The sequence below is a fragment of the Streptopelia decaocto genome, assembly GCF_964273445.1.
Source record: "Streptopelia decaocto genome assembly, chromosome: 1".
NCBI classification, from domain to species: domain Eukaryota; kingdom Metazoa; phylum Chordata; class Aves; order Columbiformes; family Columbidae; genus Streptopelia; species Streptopelia decaocto.
The window spans coordinates 68,779,291-68,800,180 of record NC_138663.1 but is presented as its reverse complement, the minus strand read 5'-3'; the positions used below and the strand labels follow the sequence as shown (position 1 = coordinate 68,800,180).

Below are 20,890 nucleotides of genomic sequence, written 5' to 3'. Positions count from 1 at the left end.
AACAACTTGTTAACACATCCGACTGATGCTCCCTGACCTTATAAACAGCTTGTGCCATTTTAGCTGGCATTTTCAGTAACCTGCTCAGGGCAGAAAACAAAGCACAGAGAAATCAATAACTTGAAAATGAGGCTTTATCTAAGACCTCATAATCTGACGAGGCGGCAGTACCAGAAAGGACATGTTCTAGGCCACATAGTCCTGAACTGCAGTATTATTCAAATTACTCGAGTACTTAATAAAGCTCAGTGACATGCTTGCTTTGAGAGCTAAGGGAAAAACCGACTAGTGGTAAGACACATTCCCTCCCGTCCCAACCTTCAAAATTTTTTAATGTTCATAAGCTAAGCAACAGTTTAAAGTCATGAAAGCAAGTTTATAAAGAGACAAATTGCATTTCAATGACAGTCTTCCATAATTAAAGAGACAACACTGGTGAAACAGAGTTTACACGATTAATATATTTTACTCAGTATGTACACAGTTCTCCAAACAAATTGGGTCATACAAAGGCAGTTTAAGAAGTGTTAAGTAACCACCTCATCAACTGTTACATGGGATATGTCTTAGCTGGTTTTGCTTCCTCCAGCTCAGCATCCAACCAGCGGTATCTGCGGTGACGGCGCAGAACTTCAATCGCTTTCTGTTCTAAAGGTGTTGGTTGAATACCCAGGTCTTCCAAACCAGGAAGATCAGGAAATGTCATGTCTGTTGTGTGAAACTTTTAAAAGAAGGAAACAAAAAAAAAAAAAGGCTGAATTCACTGGATAGAATGAACAGCATTACACCCAATGCAATCATTCATGTACTAAAGTCAGTATTGTGTACTTATACCTGAGGTTACCTTTTTTTCTTTTACGGAAATGAACTACCATAAATTCATAGTACTAGAAACATTCAAAATGTCTCAAAACAATTTTCTACAAATGGCAGCTCTTGGGAGATTCTACTACAATTTCAAGGCTGCTGACATAAGACTGTTTCCCCCAAGAAAGAATCCTGCAATACAATACACTGCTGCACACAATCTGAAGACCTATTCAAACACAAATATGGGTCCAGCCAACTGTGTGTCAGTCTCAGTTCCTTGACCATAATTTTCACTCAGTGTTCTTTCCTCAGGAGGAGGAAAAGATTCAGTGTGGCCCTACAGAACTATGGTGTAATTATACAAGGTATTGAGTACCCAGTGTATTTCAACAAGAGATACAGACATTCTGCATCTGGCAAAAAGTCCTTCAGGCTTCAGATTTGGATTCAGGAATAAATAGCAGCTAGACACACAGAAAGTATCTTTGTTTTCTCTTCTTCAGGTATATGTTATCAGGAATATTATTCCTTTGCAACCACAAAATCAAGTCAAACTTGTGAGGGCGTCTTTGAAACACAATTATATGCATTTTACTTTGTCACGAAAACTTATGTTGAATTATCACCTTGTTTTTTTTTCTCTGTTCATGGTTTACAACAGAGTCCTGTTGTAAATGTTTAACATTTACAACAAATAATTCTATTACTATATTTGCAACACATATGACCTATATCTTAGAAAACAGGGATTTATTTTACGCAATTATTCCCTGAAAGGTCTAAGTCAATCACACTTAAATTTTGTGTAGATTGCTTAAGAATGAGAAGCCAGGAAAGAAATACAATCAGACACAAAGTGACAGAGAAACTTCCTGTTACAATATCCATGCTACAGCTGAACTGCAGTAATTTTAGTGATTTGGTGCAGTCTTATTTTATTAAATGTAACTCTATAAACTACAAAGGCAGCTAGAAGTAAGGTTTTCAGGATATGTTCCATCTACATCCTAGTCAATACAGCCAACAGAACTACAATGGCAGCACTTAGTACAGGGGATGAGTCACTGGTTTGGGGGAAAAAAAAAGCACTTTGTACTAGACCCTGAATAAGCTTAACTCCTTCATTACACACACTATCCACAGTTTTTCACAATAGTTTCCAAACAGAACAGGAAACCTGTCTATTTCACAGATGGATAAGTGTAAACAGAAATTAATTGCTTACAGCTATTCAGTAAGTAGTTCTAAGTACATGGCCCAGTTCTTTCAGATTTGCGGTAGTACCCCATCTCAAACTAATTTTGGAACAATCAGGTCAAAATAGGTTATTGATATTGCATCATAACAAAAGGCATTAAACCCCAACTCTGCAAAAATTTCAGACAGCAGCAAGCTTAGAGTTTGCCAGAGTACAGGACTCTACCTTTGCAAACCTACACATATGCCAACAATTTTGACATCAATACTTGCTAAATTGCTACTTTTTCCTTACTTGCAATTGTTTTTTTGCAAGTTATTTCTCCACCCCAACTTAGACACTCCAAGAAGAGTAAACATGAAGTTGAAATGTGTTCACAAGAAATGCATTCTAACGTTATGCAAGAATTTGGGCTGTATCCAGTGCTGTCAGTTCAACATGACTTGTTAAAAATGCCATGAGCTGGATGGTACAAGTGATTTTAATTAAACCAGAGGTACATAAATTCACTAGTTACCTAAAAGTGGGGAGTACCCCTTCCCCATCAGTTAGTTGCACATTGCACATCAAATCTCTAATTTGGCTTTGCTATTTTCAATAGCATGTGTTTTGGGGGAGTGGGCTGGGGGCACAGTGAAGCATGCGGCCTTGACCACTTCTAAGACATAAGAAGTTTGGGCCCTTTCCCTGCCCCCATCATGTTACCTCTTGCTATATAACCCACTTACCAATCGTTTCAACCACTTTTTACAACATATTTAGAGAAATATGTTTATTCTTCTTCCATCAATGTTAGTGGAAAGACTACATGATAATGATGCCTTTTTTAAAAAAAGTTGTGTTAGTCCCTCTCTCTTCCTATGTCTTGGTGAGACTACACCAGAGGACTCTCCAGACTGCTTTGACAGCGTATCTGTCTCATTGGAAATGTAACAGGTCTGAACAAACAAGTTAAGAGTCAGATTACAGAACACTAGCTGCAGCAATTGCATGGCAGGAACCATAACCATTTTTGAGGAAGGTTATATATAGACACCTTTTAAAACTTAATTTTTTGTAGTATCCAGGCAGTCTGAAAGCAATTCTTTACAATCAAATTCTAGCCATTGAACTGACTGAAATACAGGGTGTTTCAAAAAGACGGACCCAATTTAAAATCACTCTCTCTTTGACACTGGGTCCATCTTTTTGAAAAACCCTGTACTACACCACATGAGGTACACAGATTTCAGCACTCCTGGAACGCAAAACAAGTGCAAGTTACAAATACACAATGAAACATTTCCCAAGAAGAATTTATGACTTGTCCTACACTTACCCGGTCCACTTTGTCTCTTGTTATCCATGGTTCAAATGGATTAATCTCAAAGAATCTTGCAACTAAACTGTGAACAGAAATAGTATTGCAGAAGTATAGTCATTATTCAGATGCACAGAATAAAATGAGAACTCGTAAAAATATTTCACACTTAACAGAGAGTGCACAAAAACTTGGTTTTGCAAGCTATGAATTCATTAAAGCAGTAAATGTGTCAGCCAGCAAGTTCTTAGCTGTGTTTCTGGTAACTTTAATTGTTTGCTACTGAATTTTTTGATCTATTGTTTTACTTTGGAAGGGAATGGAGGAGTAGATATCTAGAAGTAAAACTGAGCATTAGTGGTGAGGAAAGTAAGCCTCTACATCCAATTCCCCACACACTAGAGGGTTCAGTCTTGCCCCTGACTTTCCTCCAAACTCTGTTCCCTAGTAGTATAGGCAGCAATCCAATTAGTCATGAAGTTTGATTCAGTGTCTCCATGAAAAAACATGCTTGCTGACAACTACATGATTTAACAGCCATACAAACAAGATGATGGAATCTGGAGCAATCTGCATATATAAAAAGGATGAGGATTAGTGTATTTGCAGTTTCCAGAAACAAAACTTCCCTTGAAAGAAATAAAATCTGGCAAATAATAATAATAAAAAAAACACTATAGCTCTCACTCAGCATCTTGGGACCAACAATATTCAAGGTAGAATTTCTTACTGAAGTGCTCACCTGGCAGACCAGAGTGTTACAAAGTGACTGCACATAAACAGCACTAGGCTTATCTACCATTTAGATACACTCTTTTCTCAAAAATATGAAATACCACTTAGTTTAGTCTATAAAGAAAAAAGCATAACATGGATAGCAGCAAATGTGAATAAAACTAATAAGCACACACATAGTTACATTTTAACAAGCTGCTCTGTGTCAGATGAGCCATGTTAACCCGATGCTTCTACAGCCAATTCAGAAATAGCCACAACAGTTTAAGAAATTGTTCTAGCATTATTCCTCATCCATTACATGAATCCAACATTGAGTCCTATCAGCAGATCGGTAGGAGAGTTCTAACATAGCTAATTTTTTTGGCTTAGTAGTTCACATTGTACTTAAAATGAGGACAGCAGCCCAAACACTAACATATCTCCACCATGCTGAGGGCAACTTCTGAAATAGCATTTACTGTTTGAGGTAGCTCTTCAAAAAGAAGTCTGATTATGCCTCAAGGACTAAGCCCAGGCTCAGATTTATACTACATTTTTTCAAGCACTAAGTAGCTGCAATTCAGCAAATCAGATTCTCCGTGCCCCCTGAGGCCAAAACACACAGCTGCAGGAGCATCTCAGGGCATGCAAACAGAGCCAAGTTCATCTGTTGTAGTCAGCTGAAGTGATGCTACAACTTTCCCTTCTTATCTCTCAATTTTTTACTATCTTCTAAAGATGTTACTGCCCTCATATCTCAGAACAAGAAATGTTTGCTCACAACTGCACTGCTCAAATTTCCAGGCCAAGATCTTGGTACAAAATGGGCTCCAACACTGGCTCAAATCAATACAAAGGACTGAACTACGAGGTCAAACAATATCTTTACCCACCCTTACCCCAACTCTGCTTCCAGGGTGGCAGTGCTCACCAGACTGGAAGGACAGCTGACAGCAGCAATACCTTAAGCTGCTGCAGAAAAATCTGTCAGGAGCATACAGACTCTCTTTGTGGTACTATTAGAAGTTTGTTTAGTTTGTTACTGATTGTTTCTGCTTAGGACCTTTTTCTACTTTTTGACTCAGCAAAAGCAAAGCCATTCAATGACTCTGGAATAGTTAAATTTATTACAAGTACACCTTTCACACACTACCCCATCAAATGCAGGCCTGTGCCTCAGCAGAAGCCTCAATGTAACTAATGAGTACCAAGGGAAAGCCAGTATCTGCACTCATCACATTAAATAACAATTGACAGTATTAAATAACAATTGACAGTATTAAATAACCAACACAACGGTTATTTATGCTTCTGTGCCACCTGGTAGATCCCAAGTTCTTAGTGAAGGAAGGGTCCCACTTACTGGTAGAGAGGACGTGGAAGCGGATAGGGAAGAAAGGTTCGATAGGAAACGGAGTAGATGTATTCTACTATGTCGTAAAGGAGGTATCGGTTAGGTCTGAAAGAAAATGCAATAAACATTGTAGGTAAGTTAGACATACTTAAAAACTTGCGGCAAGAGACAAGAATTTTAATACACACACCTACACTTCTCCTAAGCCTACCAAAGGCCCAGTTTTGCTCAATCTAAACAATTTGCCAGATTTGTCATTTTCCTCAGAAGAGATGAATACATTCCGGCCCTCAAGATTCTGTACTGGTTGAATTTAAGATGTTTTCAGTTAGAAACATATATCATCTGACACAAGCAAAGGTAACAGTGTAAATCACAAAGTGCAAGATTGTTTTGTGTCAGGTGCTGGGAGCGGGGAACTGCAGAGGCGGCCTGTGGAGAGAGGTCGGGGTTGCCCCGCGCTGGGCACAGTCGGCTCCAACCAAACCATCACAGGGCACAGCTGAGCCCCTCAGACAAAATGGCAATGTCTCCGCGAAAACATATTTAAGGAAGGGCAGAAATGCCACAGAGGCAGAGAGGAGTGAGGAAAAAAGTGTGAGAAACAGCTCTGCAGACACCAAGGTGAGAGCAGGACGAGGTGCTCCAGGCACCCAAGCAGAGACCCTGTGGTTCATGGAGAGCCCACGGTGGAGCAGGTTCACATGAAAGGCTGCAGCCCATGGAAGGGCCCATCCTGGAGCTGGGGAAAAGCGTGAGGAGGAAAAAGCAGCACAGAGGAGCTAGTAGGGACTGACCCATAACCCACCGTTGCCCACACCATTGCACTGCTTGGGGAGATAGGGGAGAGGACTCAGAAGTGAAGGACTGAAGTTGAGCCTGGAAAAAGGGTGGCAGGGAGGTGGTGATGTTTTATTCTTTTGGTGTTTATTTCACACTATCCTATTGTAATTGACAGTAAATCAATTTTCCCCAGTTGGATCTGTTTGGCCTACGACAGTAACTCCTTTTTTTTCTTTATCTCAAATTTTAAGTTTTTCATACTACTTTTTTCTGCTGTTTGAGGACAGGGAGTGGGCAGCTGCGTGGGCGTCTGGCTGCTGGTCAAGGCTGGCCCACCACAATCATGGTGAATAAAGTATATTCTGGGTATTTTTAAAGCACACATTTAATGTGCCTCCTCCATGCTGACTCAAATTCTGAATACAAGATTTTCAGTGCTTGGACATGACAATCATCTTGAGAGGGATTACTTCCCAGGTTGGGGCCTTCTAAAAGACTGTAGGGTTTTTTTTTTTAATCTTTAGTCTCCCTTTTTTTTTTCTTTTTTAAATAGGAGACACTGAATTACCATTGGAATCTAAACCCAAACAAAGTAAGTATGCAAAACTTCACACAGTCCAAAAGTCCAAGATTATGATACAAAGAACATGAATTTCAGTTTGATGAACCCAAGATCTCATAGATACCAAGGTCTTCAATTGACACGTTCTTCCAAATGAATAGCAATGTTAATAACCTCAAACAAAATTTATTGATAAATGCTGGAAAAAGGAAGATGGAACCCCAAATTACTACTACTTTAGTTTGTAAAAGCAAATTAGTGCAAAACATTCTAATGAATATACTTAAAGGTAGGTTAGCATATTTGGGAGAATTCAAAAGATTTCAACACTCAAAACTCCTTATCAACTTCATCTAGGTGGCTGGATTAAAGAACCTGGGAGAGATCTGCATTTATGAAGTTACACTAAAGGACTACCGTGAAAACCAAGATATTAAGTTTTCCTCTGTTAACAGAATTTACAAGAGAAACACAGCAAGAAGTAGTAATAGCCAATTTACTTACTCAGGTGAGATTAAAAAAAAAGGACACCACCTTTGTTTTCATTAGTCATTAGCAGGTTTTTTTACCTATTTTTTTTCCCTTATACTTTAACATCTTCATGTCTATCCAAAGGCAGCATAAGAAAATTTCACTTTTATCCTGATATGTAAGAACCATGTAAGGATGTATAGTAGAACCAAACTTAAAAACGTGAAGATAAAGATACTGTTTGTAACTTTACAAATTACCAAACATTAACAATACAGCTTCAGTGAGAACAGAATCACATTGAAGTGTCATTACACTAAACACAATACTAGCAGACAATGAGGTCTAGAGCGCATTAGCATTCAAGAGAGAAGATTGAAAGAGTGGATGAAGCAAAACCAATGCCACAGGGGGGAGAGGTAAAAAACCATACCAAATATTCAGTCATTTAGACATAGCAACAACATGACTAGCTGTCATAGCTGTAACTCTGTTCCACCACTCAAAAAGAAGGAAAAAAAACCCTAAAAAAACTAAACAAAAACACAGAAACAGAATGCTCTTTTACAAAATTAGTATTTGAAACACAAACTGGTAACTCCTCTCAAAAAAAAAAAAAAAAGTCTCATAAAGCTTTAGTCAAGAGGTATGCTTCAGAGTTCCTTTGGTTTTACAACACTAACTTGGATCTTCCATTTAGACCATCATTTATTCAAAGTGTTTTCAGTCATTGTTATGTGCCTGAAACTGTATTCCTTGCAGTGAGAGCCTGGCATCCATGCTTGAATTCCTGCCTCTGAAACCTGGGCACTGAACTCCTGGCCTTCCATAAAGTGCCAAAAATGTGAAACTGTAAGAATACCTTCAAAGTTTAGCCAATTGCTCTTCCATTTAGCTGCAGTGTTCTATTTAATGTGTACTTCTCAATTTCTCCTGCAGTTGGAACAGCTGCTTCTGCTGAGACAGAAATGAACCTAAAAATAGGCACCTCTCTTTTGAGGCAGGTGGTTTTGGATACATATTGACCCATCTTCAAGTTTGCCCCCAAGAGATAAAATAGTCATTCATGGGGTTAATTTTGTCACATTTTGTGGTTTTGCATTATATCCATCTGACACCTACATGTCTATTCTCTTTGATAAAAAGTGGTTTTGAATGGCTGTTTAGCCTTTTTTCCCACTTGTTCTTTACTGTGGCACTTCACATCATCCCAGTGATTTGAAAACCACTCCAAGTTACTTAATAACTTTATTGTTGCTGTTGGTCCTTTCAGACCATTTTTAGCCTCTTATTTTGCTAGTTTTTGAGCAGAAGTTCCTCAGCATCATAATCCAAAAGCAGCTGAAGAGCTACTTGGTGCCTCTTCCAGAGCACCAGCACACACAGCACATCTGGCCTGGCTGCTGGGATAACATCTTCCTCAAGAGCTCAGTTACAGTGCTGAAGAAAGACACATCACACAAGTGAAAGACAAACTAGCAATGATCTCTGCACTACAGGAGTAAACAGCTGTTAATGTAACAGCATCACAAAACCAACATGGCAAAAACAATGTAATCTCAGATAAGCCTTTTGCAACATCCAGATGCTACACGCATTTTCAGTGTATAAGTGGGGAAGACAGAAATATGCATGCAAAGGGAAAAAAGAGAGCTCTTCAGCATAATTTTTATCTCAACTAATTAGTAACTGCTTTCTTTATCAATTAATCTAATGTTCCTTTTACCACATATATTCGATGAAGACCAATTTCAGTGCCATGTTACAATAGCAAAACATGGACCCATTATCTTGGCATTTGCCATGTCGTTTATTCTTAATGCTAACGACATATTCTGACTTTTGCACACCAAATATTTCAAGAGATCCAGTCTCTACCCACTCTCATTCCAGGTGCTTTTCACACAGCTTTAGCAGAATTTTCTCCAAAGCTGTGCTGTCTAGTACATTTCCCAACACTGCGTATTTCTTTGTGTGCACACACATAACATTAAATGCAATGGGGTCCAAACTAGGATTTTCAGAGTACTCGCAACAACAGCTTGAGTCATTTTTACTCCCAAAAAGGAGGTGGAATTTATTGCAGCTCAAACTGTGTGCACGGATGGAGAAATTAAATGTACTGTGCAGCATGCCAAAAAATGACACCAAAAAGAAGTTCTTCACTTAATTAGAATCAGAAAAGTAACCTACCCAGCCAAGGCATATGTTTTTCCTTTCGCATCAGGATCCTTAATGGCATTTATAATTGCCTTTGCTACATCAACCACCTGTGAGAAACAAATTCAGATAATTACCAATAGAATACACGAATGCATGCGCATACTCCTCTTTGAGAAGTGACTTATCAGAGGAAAAGGAAAAACCCAACACACACACACACACAGGATTTGGGATTGTCTTGTTTTATAGAAAACTTACATATATTGGTTGCTTCACTGTTTTTTTGCCCAGAGAAATAAGAGGCACACCACCAAACCAGCGCATGTCTAATGAAAAGACACATATACAACTTGAGAATAAAATCTGTGAATCCTTTCAATAAATGAATAACCTTTAATAAAAAGCATGTTGCACTACACTGAGTATGGATTTCTTCTGAAAACTAACTTTTAAAAATCAGTAGTGCTGTTTTCAATGCACATTTAATTTTCTTATTAACAGCCATAGTAAGGCCGTATTTACTGTTCACCTAGAGTGGTTCGAAGATATCTCAGCTTTGCAAGACAGAAACAGATTCAACTCTATCTTGTCTAGAAATTTTGTTGGTGATACATCAGAGTCATTACAGTTGCTTCCGAGCCCAGAACAACTCAGATGGATTTCTGCATTCCCACATTACCAACTCAAAAAACTACTTTCATGATGAACTACTTTCAGGGCTGAGATGGCCAAACCTTAGCTCAGAACAATCTAAATTAAAAACAAACAAAACACAATAGTACATAGACCCACCTCAAAAAAAAAAAAAAGGCAAACAAAATAAAAAACAAAACCAAAAAAAACCCACAACCACCACACACAGCAAAATCTAACTAGATTTAGAAAGAATTCTAGAAATAATTGAGTCATGAAAGTTTTTTATGTTTCCATTACACACTTTCAGCTAACGACATACAGAATATTTCTGATAAAAACATACCTCTGTTTTTCAAAAGCAAATCACATTTTCTTTACAGACAGGTATACAAATCACATATAGTTTTATTATTTCAAGAGTACATACTTGCGTAATGATTGAGAAATCGGTCCTCTCTCCCATACATCTCTGAGGGCTTCAGAATTATAGCATCTGGAAATTCTTCCCTCACTGCTCTCTCTCCAACAGCCTATCATTCAATTAAAATTAACACATCCATTAGATTCATTCTGAACAGACCAGAAAAGGATGCCTTTTCAGAACTGGCTACAGCACTCAAAGAAACGACACCATCAGTAGCACAACAATTATTTGTATCTGAGCCATTTGATGGTTGAGACGCTATGCTGAGATACAGCTCTCACAAAACATCCCAGAAGTCCCATAAACACGTAGATAATTTCTTCTACTTGAGATACAATAGTCTCACTAGTGAAGTGACACAAAATTAAAGTAGTAATGTTCAAAAAGAAAGAGGCCTAACCTAAGTACTTCTCTTGCTTAAGTCAGACTAGAGCTTGGAAGAAAACAGAAGGTTTACATAATCCCTGCTACATCATCGGAACACTCCAAGAACTGCTGAAGTAGAGTTAGAAATTTCAGCAGCAGTTATCTGCTTTTCCCATGGGACTGGCCAATGCAGTAAGGCCTAACTATCCTGTAGGGCTGTTGTATGTTGAGAACTACCAAATTTGAAACCTGGTTTTAAAATTTTTTTATATTAAAGACAAGGTGCAGTACAATGAACTCAAATAAAACAAAAATAGCTGAAACTGGGACAACACCTATATTAAAAAGAGAAAACCAGTAATAGAAAACTATACCTCCTAATATGGAAAAAAATAATAGGATACCAAAACCTGTTTGTTTGTTTGTTTTTGCACAGGTAACAATCCCACTCCAAGGGCCTGTTATCATGCACTTTGCAGCACTCATTTTGGCATCAACTACTTAATTTGCTAGGTCATTCCAGCCTTAGATGTTAGGCTTCATATCAGATCCCGAACCATCATCAGACTAGTTCCTCTTCCTTAATGACAGCAATTTTAGATGCAAAGATATTCACAGCTAGAAGAAAGGACGAGTTTTCAGGAATACAAGTTCTATTTCCCTTCAAGGCACATGAAGTACTAAGGAGGATTTCTAGCTCAAATATGAACAGAAACTCAAAAATTCCTCAGTTGCAGAAAACATTCCATAGTCAGTACATACACTGATTTCCTTCAAACAGACCCAGTTGTGCAGAAAAAACCACCAACCAACCAATCAAACAACAACAACCACAAAACCACAAACAAAATGCACACACACAAAAGTAGGTCCTCTGAATACATATTCAGAAGGATTCCAGACTTACTTTACTCCTGAGGTATTTGGAAGGACTCTTCATGCTAGCATTCAGGTGAGAGATGTGAATGAGTGTTTCCACACCAGCTTCCCTAGCTATCTGTGCAATACTTTGAGGAATATTTACAAATACATCTTCATACTTGAAGTTTCTAAAACAAGGCAAAAAACCAAATGTTAACTTAAGAGCAATCAACAGTAATTCCCTACCAATCAATAGCAATTATTACATATTCCTTGAATATATTTCAAAAAGCTATTGTGACGCTCCTTGTTACAAAGTTTCCTTCCATGAGGGACTCTTCACATAAGAAAAACATGAGGAGAGTGAAATGCAACAGTAAGCTACAATTACAGCAATGGTACTGTCTGCTTTTTCACCTGTTAAATCGGTATCAAAAATCCTCTTGCCCATTTGTTTGTAACAGATGGAAGACTTCAAGTGAAAAGAGATTTTATCTTTTTTTTTTTTTTACGAGAAGTGCTGCATCTTGAATTCAGAGCAAAGCTGTCTTTCTACCACACCTGTTCAAAATTTGACTTGATTTGATGCTCTCAAAAGCTCGAAAGTTCTGAGCAGCCTAAGTTAGAGCAGATGCTAGACATTGGGAAAGTGGACAAAACCAGACCAAACACCATTCAGATGTTTATGCAAATGCAAAATTTCACATTGACATAACAGTTAGAACCATTTCATGTCAGCTGTAAAGGACTTTAAGGAGAAGCATACAGAAAGAACAACTTCTCTCACTTTATGGCATTCAAGGGGCCTAAATTAGGGGGTTCAACTGTAATCTAGTTTGGCATCTAATCAATAACAATACAGAAGCTCTGTCTCCCAGCAGAAATGACACTATAGGCTGGCAACAATCACCAAATTCTTTCCAAATATCACAAGACTGCAAGAAAGAGAATTGGCTCTCATGTCTTTATATTGTCCTTGTAAGCACCCTGCTCCATCTTTTCCATTTGCTTTGGAGAACAAACAACTTGTCCAAATGCCTCTCTCTCTGTCCTTATCTACTCCCACAGCTCTTCAGATCCCACTGGAGTCTAAAGAAAGCCTTAAAAATAAAAAGTTATTTTTGACCCTTCAATAACTAATCTGATCCTGGGAACCATCACTCCTGTTCTACTCACAAAAATAGATTTTAGAAACACACAAGAACAAATAACATCCCTCCTGTAACTATGGAGTTTCCAAACAACACAGAATACACAGAGGGCACTGTACACTAGTACTAGGCAAGGAGGAACATGTTTAATGGCAGGCTTTACTTTTTTGACTGATCTGAACTTCTAATTTTACTTTTTTTCTTTCCCCTCCTTAAGTTGCTCATAGACTTTGAGGTTATTACAATGGTTAGTATAACCTCGTGTTTAATAGAACATACAATTTTATCTCAGCACCATCAATGATACCAACATGGTAGATAAACCACATGATAGGAACATTTGTGCAATACAGGAGTAATTTTTCACCATTCAGAAGTCTTTAACATGTACCAAGACTCCTCTGCTTTTGAATCTGTTGAAACTGATGGGGGTGACGAGGTTTGGGGGCTTTTAACTAGAATGAAAGTTTTTGTGGTAGTCCTTACACTTCATTTCAATAACAAAGAGACCTTCCTTGCATAAATCATACTTTTTACATGAGTCCAGAAATTGGAAGTACACATGAAATACATATATGAAAGATGAACCAAGATTACATTGGCTTTGGGCCAAATGTACAGTCTCTTTTCTTCCCTCACTCTCATATTACGAAGAAATTTCTTCTATTTTGACAGCAATAGGTGTTTGAACTATTATGTTCATAATTTAGTTAACAGTGAAAAAAATCCTGACAGGTTAGTTTGTACCTTTTTACCTATATCTCAAAGTCTGAAGAAGATGTAAAACGAATAAAAAACCTTGACAAATGCACAAGACCAAAGTTAGTTTAGGTTTGGTGGGTCTTTACCAAATAAGCTATGTTATAGACTCCAACAATGGGACAAGGAACTACGCGACTATCAGAAAAAAACAGTACCTCTACGAATTTGAATTCAAAAATCAAAGTGTCTCCAGAAGTTATGTATGATATTTGACTAGACAAGAAACAGCTGAAATAGGTGCTTGCCAACAGACATACTATTTTAGGAAAAATAATTACACAATTTGACACTACAACAGCAAATGGCTGTTCACAAAAAAAAAAAGAGCAAAGGCATTAGGCTTGTAAGTGTAGATGAAACTGATATCTACATTTGTTTCTGTCTACTACAACAGCAAAATTATGTAGCCTATAAAGGCAAATCACACAACTAATGAGTTTTTATCTGGCAGTTCTCTCCAATGCTTTAAATAAAGTGGACATAATTGCGCACACACACACAAAAACCCCAATATGAGGCTATTACAGGTATTTCTAACATAAAATAAATATGGGATTTTTTTAAATGGATGTCAAAAAGGAACTATCCCACTTCTGCAACAATGTAATCATGGTCTCACAGAAACCAGCGACTCCCTGTCAGCTAGAGGGAAAGCAACCAGCAAACATCTGTAAGGTGTATGAAAGCTGTAAAATGAACATTCTGGCAGATCAAAAGCTGTACACTAGAAAATTACAGAAAGAACACACTTCAAGAGCAGATCACAACCAGGATTCTAGTTAACTATTTATAGAAATGAAAGAACTTTTATACGTAAAATTTCAGTTTTGCATTTTCATAGAAGCCAAGAACAATGTAAGCATTACTGTATACTGTACACATGCTGTAAATGTGGCTACAATACCCAATATCTAGTGCCAATCTATCTATATAAGGGAAAAAAAAAAAAAAAAAGGAAAATTACTTTGTTTCCCATTCCTTTCCAACAAGATTAATGACCACATTGCTGTGTTCCAGGGCTCTTCGGATAGAGTCTTTGTCCTTACAGTCCCACTCCTGTAATCAGAGCATCAAATGGGAAAAAGATGAGATAATGTGTAGATAGGCATAATCAAAGAAAGCTCTTTCACATCATTTCCATTTAGAGGCTAAACAATAGCTGGAGTTCTGACTTTGAGAACGATTAGCAGACTTCCTTGTATAGCAATGGCATTGTATTTGATCTAAAGCCAAAGTAAAAGACTTACAAGGAAGAGAAGTTGCCCCAGGTCACCCATCGGTCGCAGATACATGAGGTCATACCGATCACAGCGATAGGGTATGATTACTTGAGATCCAATGCGACCTAAGTGTTCAAAAAGAAGTTTCATTTCTCTCAAACTACTGCATCACTTTAAGCAGAGGAACTTCTGAATAGACAAAAATTCCTTGTTTTCTGTGATGTTAACACACAACAAATACACATAGATATCTTGAATAGTTATCTTCAAAGCTAAAAGTAGCATAGAAGTAAGTTTTGGAACCTACATCATTGGAATTCTTAAGCAGGGACACACTTGAACATTTGGGCTTGTAAGAAACAATATAAGCTCATTAACAACAACAAAAAAAAAATCATTGTGTGTGCTATAAATATTAGTACAATACCTAAAAATGTGTAACATAAGGATATTTGCATTTTCTAAGTTGCATGGAAATGAGAAGAAAAAAAAAAAAGCAAGAGTTATTTTCTAATACTTAAATTCAAATGGCAATTCTAAAGAATTCCAATCAAATTCCTGCAAACATTTTCCTAAGAAGTCCTAATAAGGCCAAAACCAGAAGAAATAAATACATGCTGTATGCTCCTCAGATCTGCATTTTACAGACTGAAAAACAGTACTTGAAGGAGAATTGCTTATTTTAATCACTTTAACAACCTTCAAAGGCTTCTACATTTCCTAGTTTAAACCAGCTTTTACTAATTGTCACATCCTGGCACTTTAGCAGACCAAACACTATGAAAATATCACACAAAACACTTCTGCACTGCTGTACTTTTAAGAACCAAAAATGCTACAGATTTCTAGCTTATCCTGCAAAATTAAGCAAAACCAGAGTTTTGTTAAACACCGAAATTTTTTACTTAGCGCTACTGGCGAATATTACCTAAACGGTTGACAACATAGCGTCCCAGGAAACCTGTAGCCCCAAAGACAGTGGCCACGATACCACTAACAGAGGATCGTCCACTTCTTCCATGAGGGATCACCGCATGATGAACCTGGCGGTGCTGCGGCAACACAGATGGTGCTGCAGCTAACACAGAAATGCCAGGGCCTATAACACAAAACAGGAGAGAGCACATTATAAGCTAAAAGCTATCAGCGTCAAACCATAGTTAATGTTATTTTTCTCATTACAGATTCATTTCCTCTAATCTCCCTCACCAAAATTTCCCATGTCAAGAGTCCTGACAGGCTGTTCCAGAGACATCTGGATAGATCAGAGGACAGGAAGCTTAAGGAAGTGGTTACAAAAGTCAAAGACCAAATTATGACCCGAAAAGTGCAGACTAAGGTTATCGGTTCCTAAACAGCAAATAAAGCTTAACCGGCTAGCATTAGCACTTGATGTATAAGGTGAAGCACAGAGGTTAAGCAAATAAAGAATACTTGCTACAGGTAGGTCCCATCCAAGTATATTCACATCTAGATCTGGGTGTTGCAGGATAAAGACCTCAGAATCACTCCAGATGCAGTTAACCAGACTTTTTACCTCAGTCTAAATATAGCACACCCAAATGTTGGAAGAGCAACCCACCTATATCGAATCTCTAGGAGTGAGGAGAAACGAAGAAATGCAAAGAGCCAGAGCCATGACATACAGAATTGCCTCCAAGCTGTCCCTTTTCTCAAAGGGCAATGAAAAGATGACAGCCAGGGAAACAGGACATCACTAGGATATTGCTAAGGTAGCTCCAACAGGGAGTTTGAAGAGAAGAAGCCTATGTCCCCTCCAACAAAGTTAGCCAAAAGGAAGAAATTAAGTGACTGAAAGAGATTTTTGAAATTAGAAGTGTTTAATGTTAGTACATGTCCATGATTATAAAAAGAAAGGAACAGATGAAATATAGAGTGTGTTAACATGGTACAGACATCTGGCTGTTGACAAGAGCAGACTCTAGGAGCTGACCTTGGAAAACTAGCTTGAGAATATAACAAGTATAACAGAAATCCAACTTTTAGGAAGTCACAGCCATAAGCATTTTCTGGATAAGAATAAGCAAGTTTCATCTGCCCCATATAAATCTATGTACCAAGAATTATCATGAAAACAAGACTAATATTTGATAACAGAATGATGGATTCTTTAGGAAACCACAAAAAAATCCCCCTTGTACAACGAAAGAGTACCTTTTATCCACATATGGTTCTGTATTGCCAGTTACCCTGTGACACTTATGTTGTAGCCACGACATTAAAAAGACAAAAAGGACAAGGTGTGTTTGGACAAATTATATTTTGTTAGATCAGCTAATAGAATTCAAACCAGAAAAAAAAAAAAAAAAACAAAAACAAAACCAAAAACAAAATAGCAAGATTTCAGTGCCTTAAGGAGGCATTTCTGTACCTCAAAGTTTGTCTATCCCTCCTCTCTCCATACTGCACAAACTGGAATAAAAACAGATACCGTATCTCCAACCTTGTCCTGAAAGTAGGCTAGCACCCACTTAAATAAATAAAGCAATTCCATATATACATTTGCACTTATGAAATTAATACAATATGGCTAGAAGATATACTCCAATTGGCTGATAGAAATGGGACAAAATAAGATATTACCTACACAAACTTCAAGTAGGTATATGACTTCTTTAAAAGCAACTCTCTTACCAAAAAGCTCCAAGATCAGGAACAGCTAAATTGGGCATGGTATCTGCCTTAAAGTGGCAGATACGCAGGGCCTCTCCATTACTGGAGCAGATACCTTGAGACTAAGTATAAGAAAGAAGGAAAATATACCCTTTGATAAAGACCCAAAAAACAAACAAACAAAACATACAACACTAATCTAACAAACCAAAAACTCCACACCCAAGCAAAAATCCCACACAACTTGTGAAAGATCTGCTACAGTTTAATAGAAATACACACTTCTGTGGTATCCAATTAATATCTTAAAATTATATGTCAGGTTCTTAAAGTAATGCAGTATGTTCATATTAAACTTTACAACACCTCAAACTGAAATTTTACAGAACATGCCAACTCATCACTGCTATATTCACCAGTTATCTTCACTCTCTGCTTTTTCTACCATCTAGTTAATTTTACATTGCCCTCTAAAAACTTCATGTATACTTCTGCAAAATTACCGTGAAGGTGAAGACAGTAATTTCAATGGATTTCCAATATAGCATGTTTTAAAACACATTACCACGCTATCTTTACAACGTTATCTGACACAAAATACACAAACATGCAGCTTATACCCTAAATTCTTACATTCAAAAATCTTGAGGGGAAGGGGGAATTTTTTTAATTTATTCTTTTAAATGACAACAACAAAATAAAGTAGCCAATGAAATCAGGAGTGTATCCTGAATACTCTGTACAGAATAAAGCCTGTAGCTATGTAATGGATAGCCGGAGAGCGAACATTAACCAAGCTCAGTTCGAGTGCAAGTGCAAAGGATAATACTGAGAGAGATGGTTTGATTAACTTGTTACCTTTATTCTTGTGGTGTTTTAATAACGAGGGTTTTGTTACTAATTTTTAGAAAAGGCGGGCTCACAGAGAAATGACTAGGTTCTTTATAACCAACAACATTCCTTCAAGTATGCAAAGAAGCTACATGGTATGCTGAGATGGTGAAACAGAAAGCTCAGTACTACGTTTACATACGCTTCTCTAGAATCTAAAGGTTTGTAAAAAAAATAACCACACAATATCCACATTTAGAGAGCTAACAGTATGTGTTACTTTCAGATAGGAATATTTCAGTCCTTACAATACAAAACCTAAAAGCAACATTTTAGTCCACAGTGAACCCATGCTGAAAAAAAGTATTATTAAACAGAACAACCTATGTAAGAAGGTAAGGAAAGTTAATCTGAAAAATATTCTACACATCTTCCAACTACTTTGTAGCTTTTTTGTTGTCATTTCTGCAAAAATTATTGATGATATGCTCTTCATGATGCTATGACTGTCACACTAACAAATAACATCCAATTCCTCTTTTGTGCTCTCCCACCTGCGCATATACTCCTGTTTTCACCTTCCTTATTTTCCAAGGTCTTTACTGGTGTACTTCTTTTCTTGTTCCATAACTGTACAAGATCTGCCACAATATATCACCATCTATGGCTCAGTGCCCAGTGACTACCATGTTACACATATACAAAAAAAAAAAAAGTTGAGTTTTAAGGATGTCCATGAGACTCAAAGAAAGTAGGCTAGAGAGATCCTCACACTGATTCAGAACCAGTAGGACCTTCCATGTGGCACAGAGCCCTGTCAAAATGCAGCCAACACATAATAACTCTGGACTACATAATTTAATAGAACCATACAGCTTTCACAACTCATGTTAGTATCGCCAGACTGAGCGACACTGCTAAAACTCTGAGCTTCAGTGTAACACACACTTGCTCAGAGATTATTTACCCAAAAGAGTACAATTTCATCTTCTTCACTAACCATAACCTATTTCTCACTTCAAATTTACTTTAACAATCCATATCTGAAGCAGTTTATGAGAACTGATTTGAATTAAACCTCAAATATCCACAGTAAACAAGAACGATCTTTTTCTTTAAAAGACACATTGCTACAATTAGAAGCATATTAAATTCTTTCCTCCCTTTTATCAACCAACATGTCCTGTTTCCCATCTCTCACTTCACTCAACAGAGGAGCAAGTGCTGAATCAATTTAACTAAATATCAGCTCTGTTTTAACAGCAAAGGCCCAAATACAAGCTTTATATATAATTTTTGGTAATTAAGCACGCTTATAGACCACGGCCAAAACGTCAAGGTCGTAAAAGGAATTTAAACTTTTAGCCTACAGGGCAGCATTTCATTTGCCGAGATTTTGACAGTCCCAGTGAGACAACCCACTGTACCGCTACACCGGCAGCCTGAGCCAACTCCACGCAGGCATTAGGGCAGCAAACCCCAGTTCTCTAAAGAGAAGGAAGGCAGAAACCACATCATTTCCACCGCAAGCAGTTATCTTAACCAGCTGCTTTTCAGGCGCTGCCCTGTGAGTTCCCTCACCGCTCCCCACCGAGGGCGCCCCGCGGTGAGCGCGGGCAGGCCGCTGGCACCGTACAGGCTCCGGCCGAGAGCGCAAGAGCATTCGGGTTCCACCGCGACCCAGCGGGGAGACGCAGCACTCCGGCCCCTGGGCGGCAGTGACACTCACCTGCCCTTGGCAACAAGAGGCCGCGGGGAACCCGGGAGCAGCGAGCCGCAGCCGCCATCTTGCCTTACCCACCAACCCTCGCGCCGGACGGCACGCGAAGAAGGTCAAATCTCTCCCCCGCGGCGTGCGCAAGAGCAACAACGGGAGTGGGGAAGGAGAAGTAGTGCGCATGCGTAGTCCCAGCCGTCGCAGCACGCATGCGTGTGTGAACACTGTTTACCTTCTCTCGAAGGGCGGGCTTTGGAGGCGGAGCTTCGGGCACATGAGGCCCCGCCCCGCGGTTGGGCCCCGCCCACCCCCCGGCTTAGGGGGCCGTGGTGGCTGGCGGGGGTTCCCTCAGCTAGGGTCTGGCCGCGGTCCTGCTGGGGCGGCTGCAGCCCCCGCCGAGCCCCCCCTCCCCGTCCTCTGGGCACGGCTGCCTGGCAGCCGAGTAAAACACCGGCACAGGTTGCCCAGAGGGGTGGTAGATGTGCCAACCCTGGAGAGCAGTGTAGGGGAAAGGGACCTGGGGGTCCTGGTGGACAGCAGGATGACCATGAGCCAGCACTGTGCCCTTGTGGCCAGGAAGGCCAATGGCATCCTGGGGTGTATTAGAAGGGGGTGGTTAGTAGGTCAAAGGAGGTTCTCCTCCCCTTCTACTCTGCCCTGGTGAGACCACGTCTGGAATATTGTGTCCACTTCTGGTCCCCTCAGTTGAAGGACAGCGAACTGCTGGAGAGAGTCCAGCGTAGGGCAACAAAGACGATTAAGGGAGTGGAGCATCTCCCTTATGAGGAAAGGCTGAGGGAGCTGGGTCTCTTTAGCTTGGAGAAGAGGAGATGGAGGTGTGACCTTATTAATGTTTACAAATATACAAAGGGTGAGTGTCACGAGGATGGAGCCAGGCTCTTCCCAGTGACAATCAACAGTAGGACAAGG

At 38.9% G+C, this 20,890-nt stretch overlaps 1 protein-coding gene across 1 annotated transcript; it reads right to left on the bottom strand.

The window, feature by feature from the left end:
• Positions 1-441: 441 nt before the first annotated feature.
• Positions 442-20,130, bottom strand: NDUFA9 (NADH:ubiquinone oxidoreductase subunit A9). The gene is made up of 11 exons (XM_082070142.1): positions 19,973-20,130; positions 15,707-15,877; positions 14,806-14,903; positions 14,523-14,614; positions 11,692-11,833; positions 10,422-10,524; positions 9,617-9,684; positions 9,389-9,465; positions 5,389-5,484; positions 3,327-3,393; positions 442-721 (listed from the first exon to the last, which is right to left on the bottom strand). The coding sequence occupies exons 1-11, from the start codon at positions 20,028-20,030 to the stop codon at positions 551-553; spliced, it is 1,143 nt and encodes a 380-aa protein (XP_081926268.1). The 5' UTR covers positions 20,031-20,130; the 3' UTR covers positions 442-550.
• Positions 20,131-20,890: the final 760 nt, after the last annotated feature.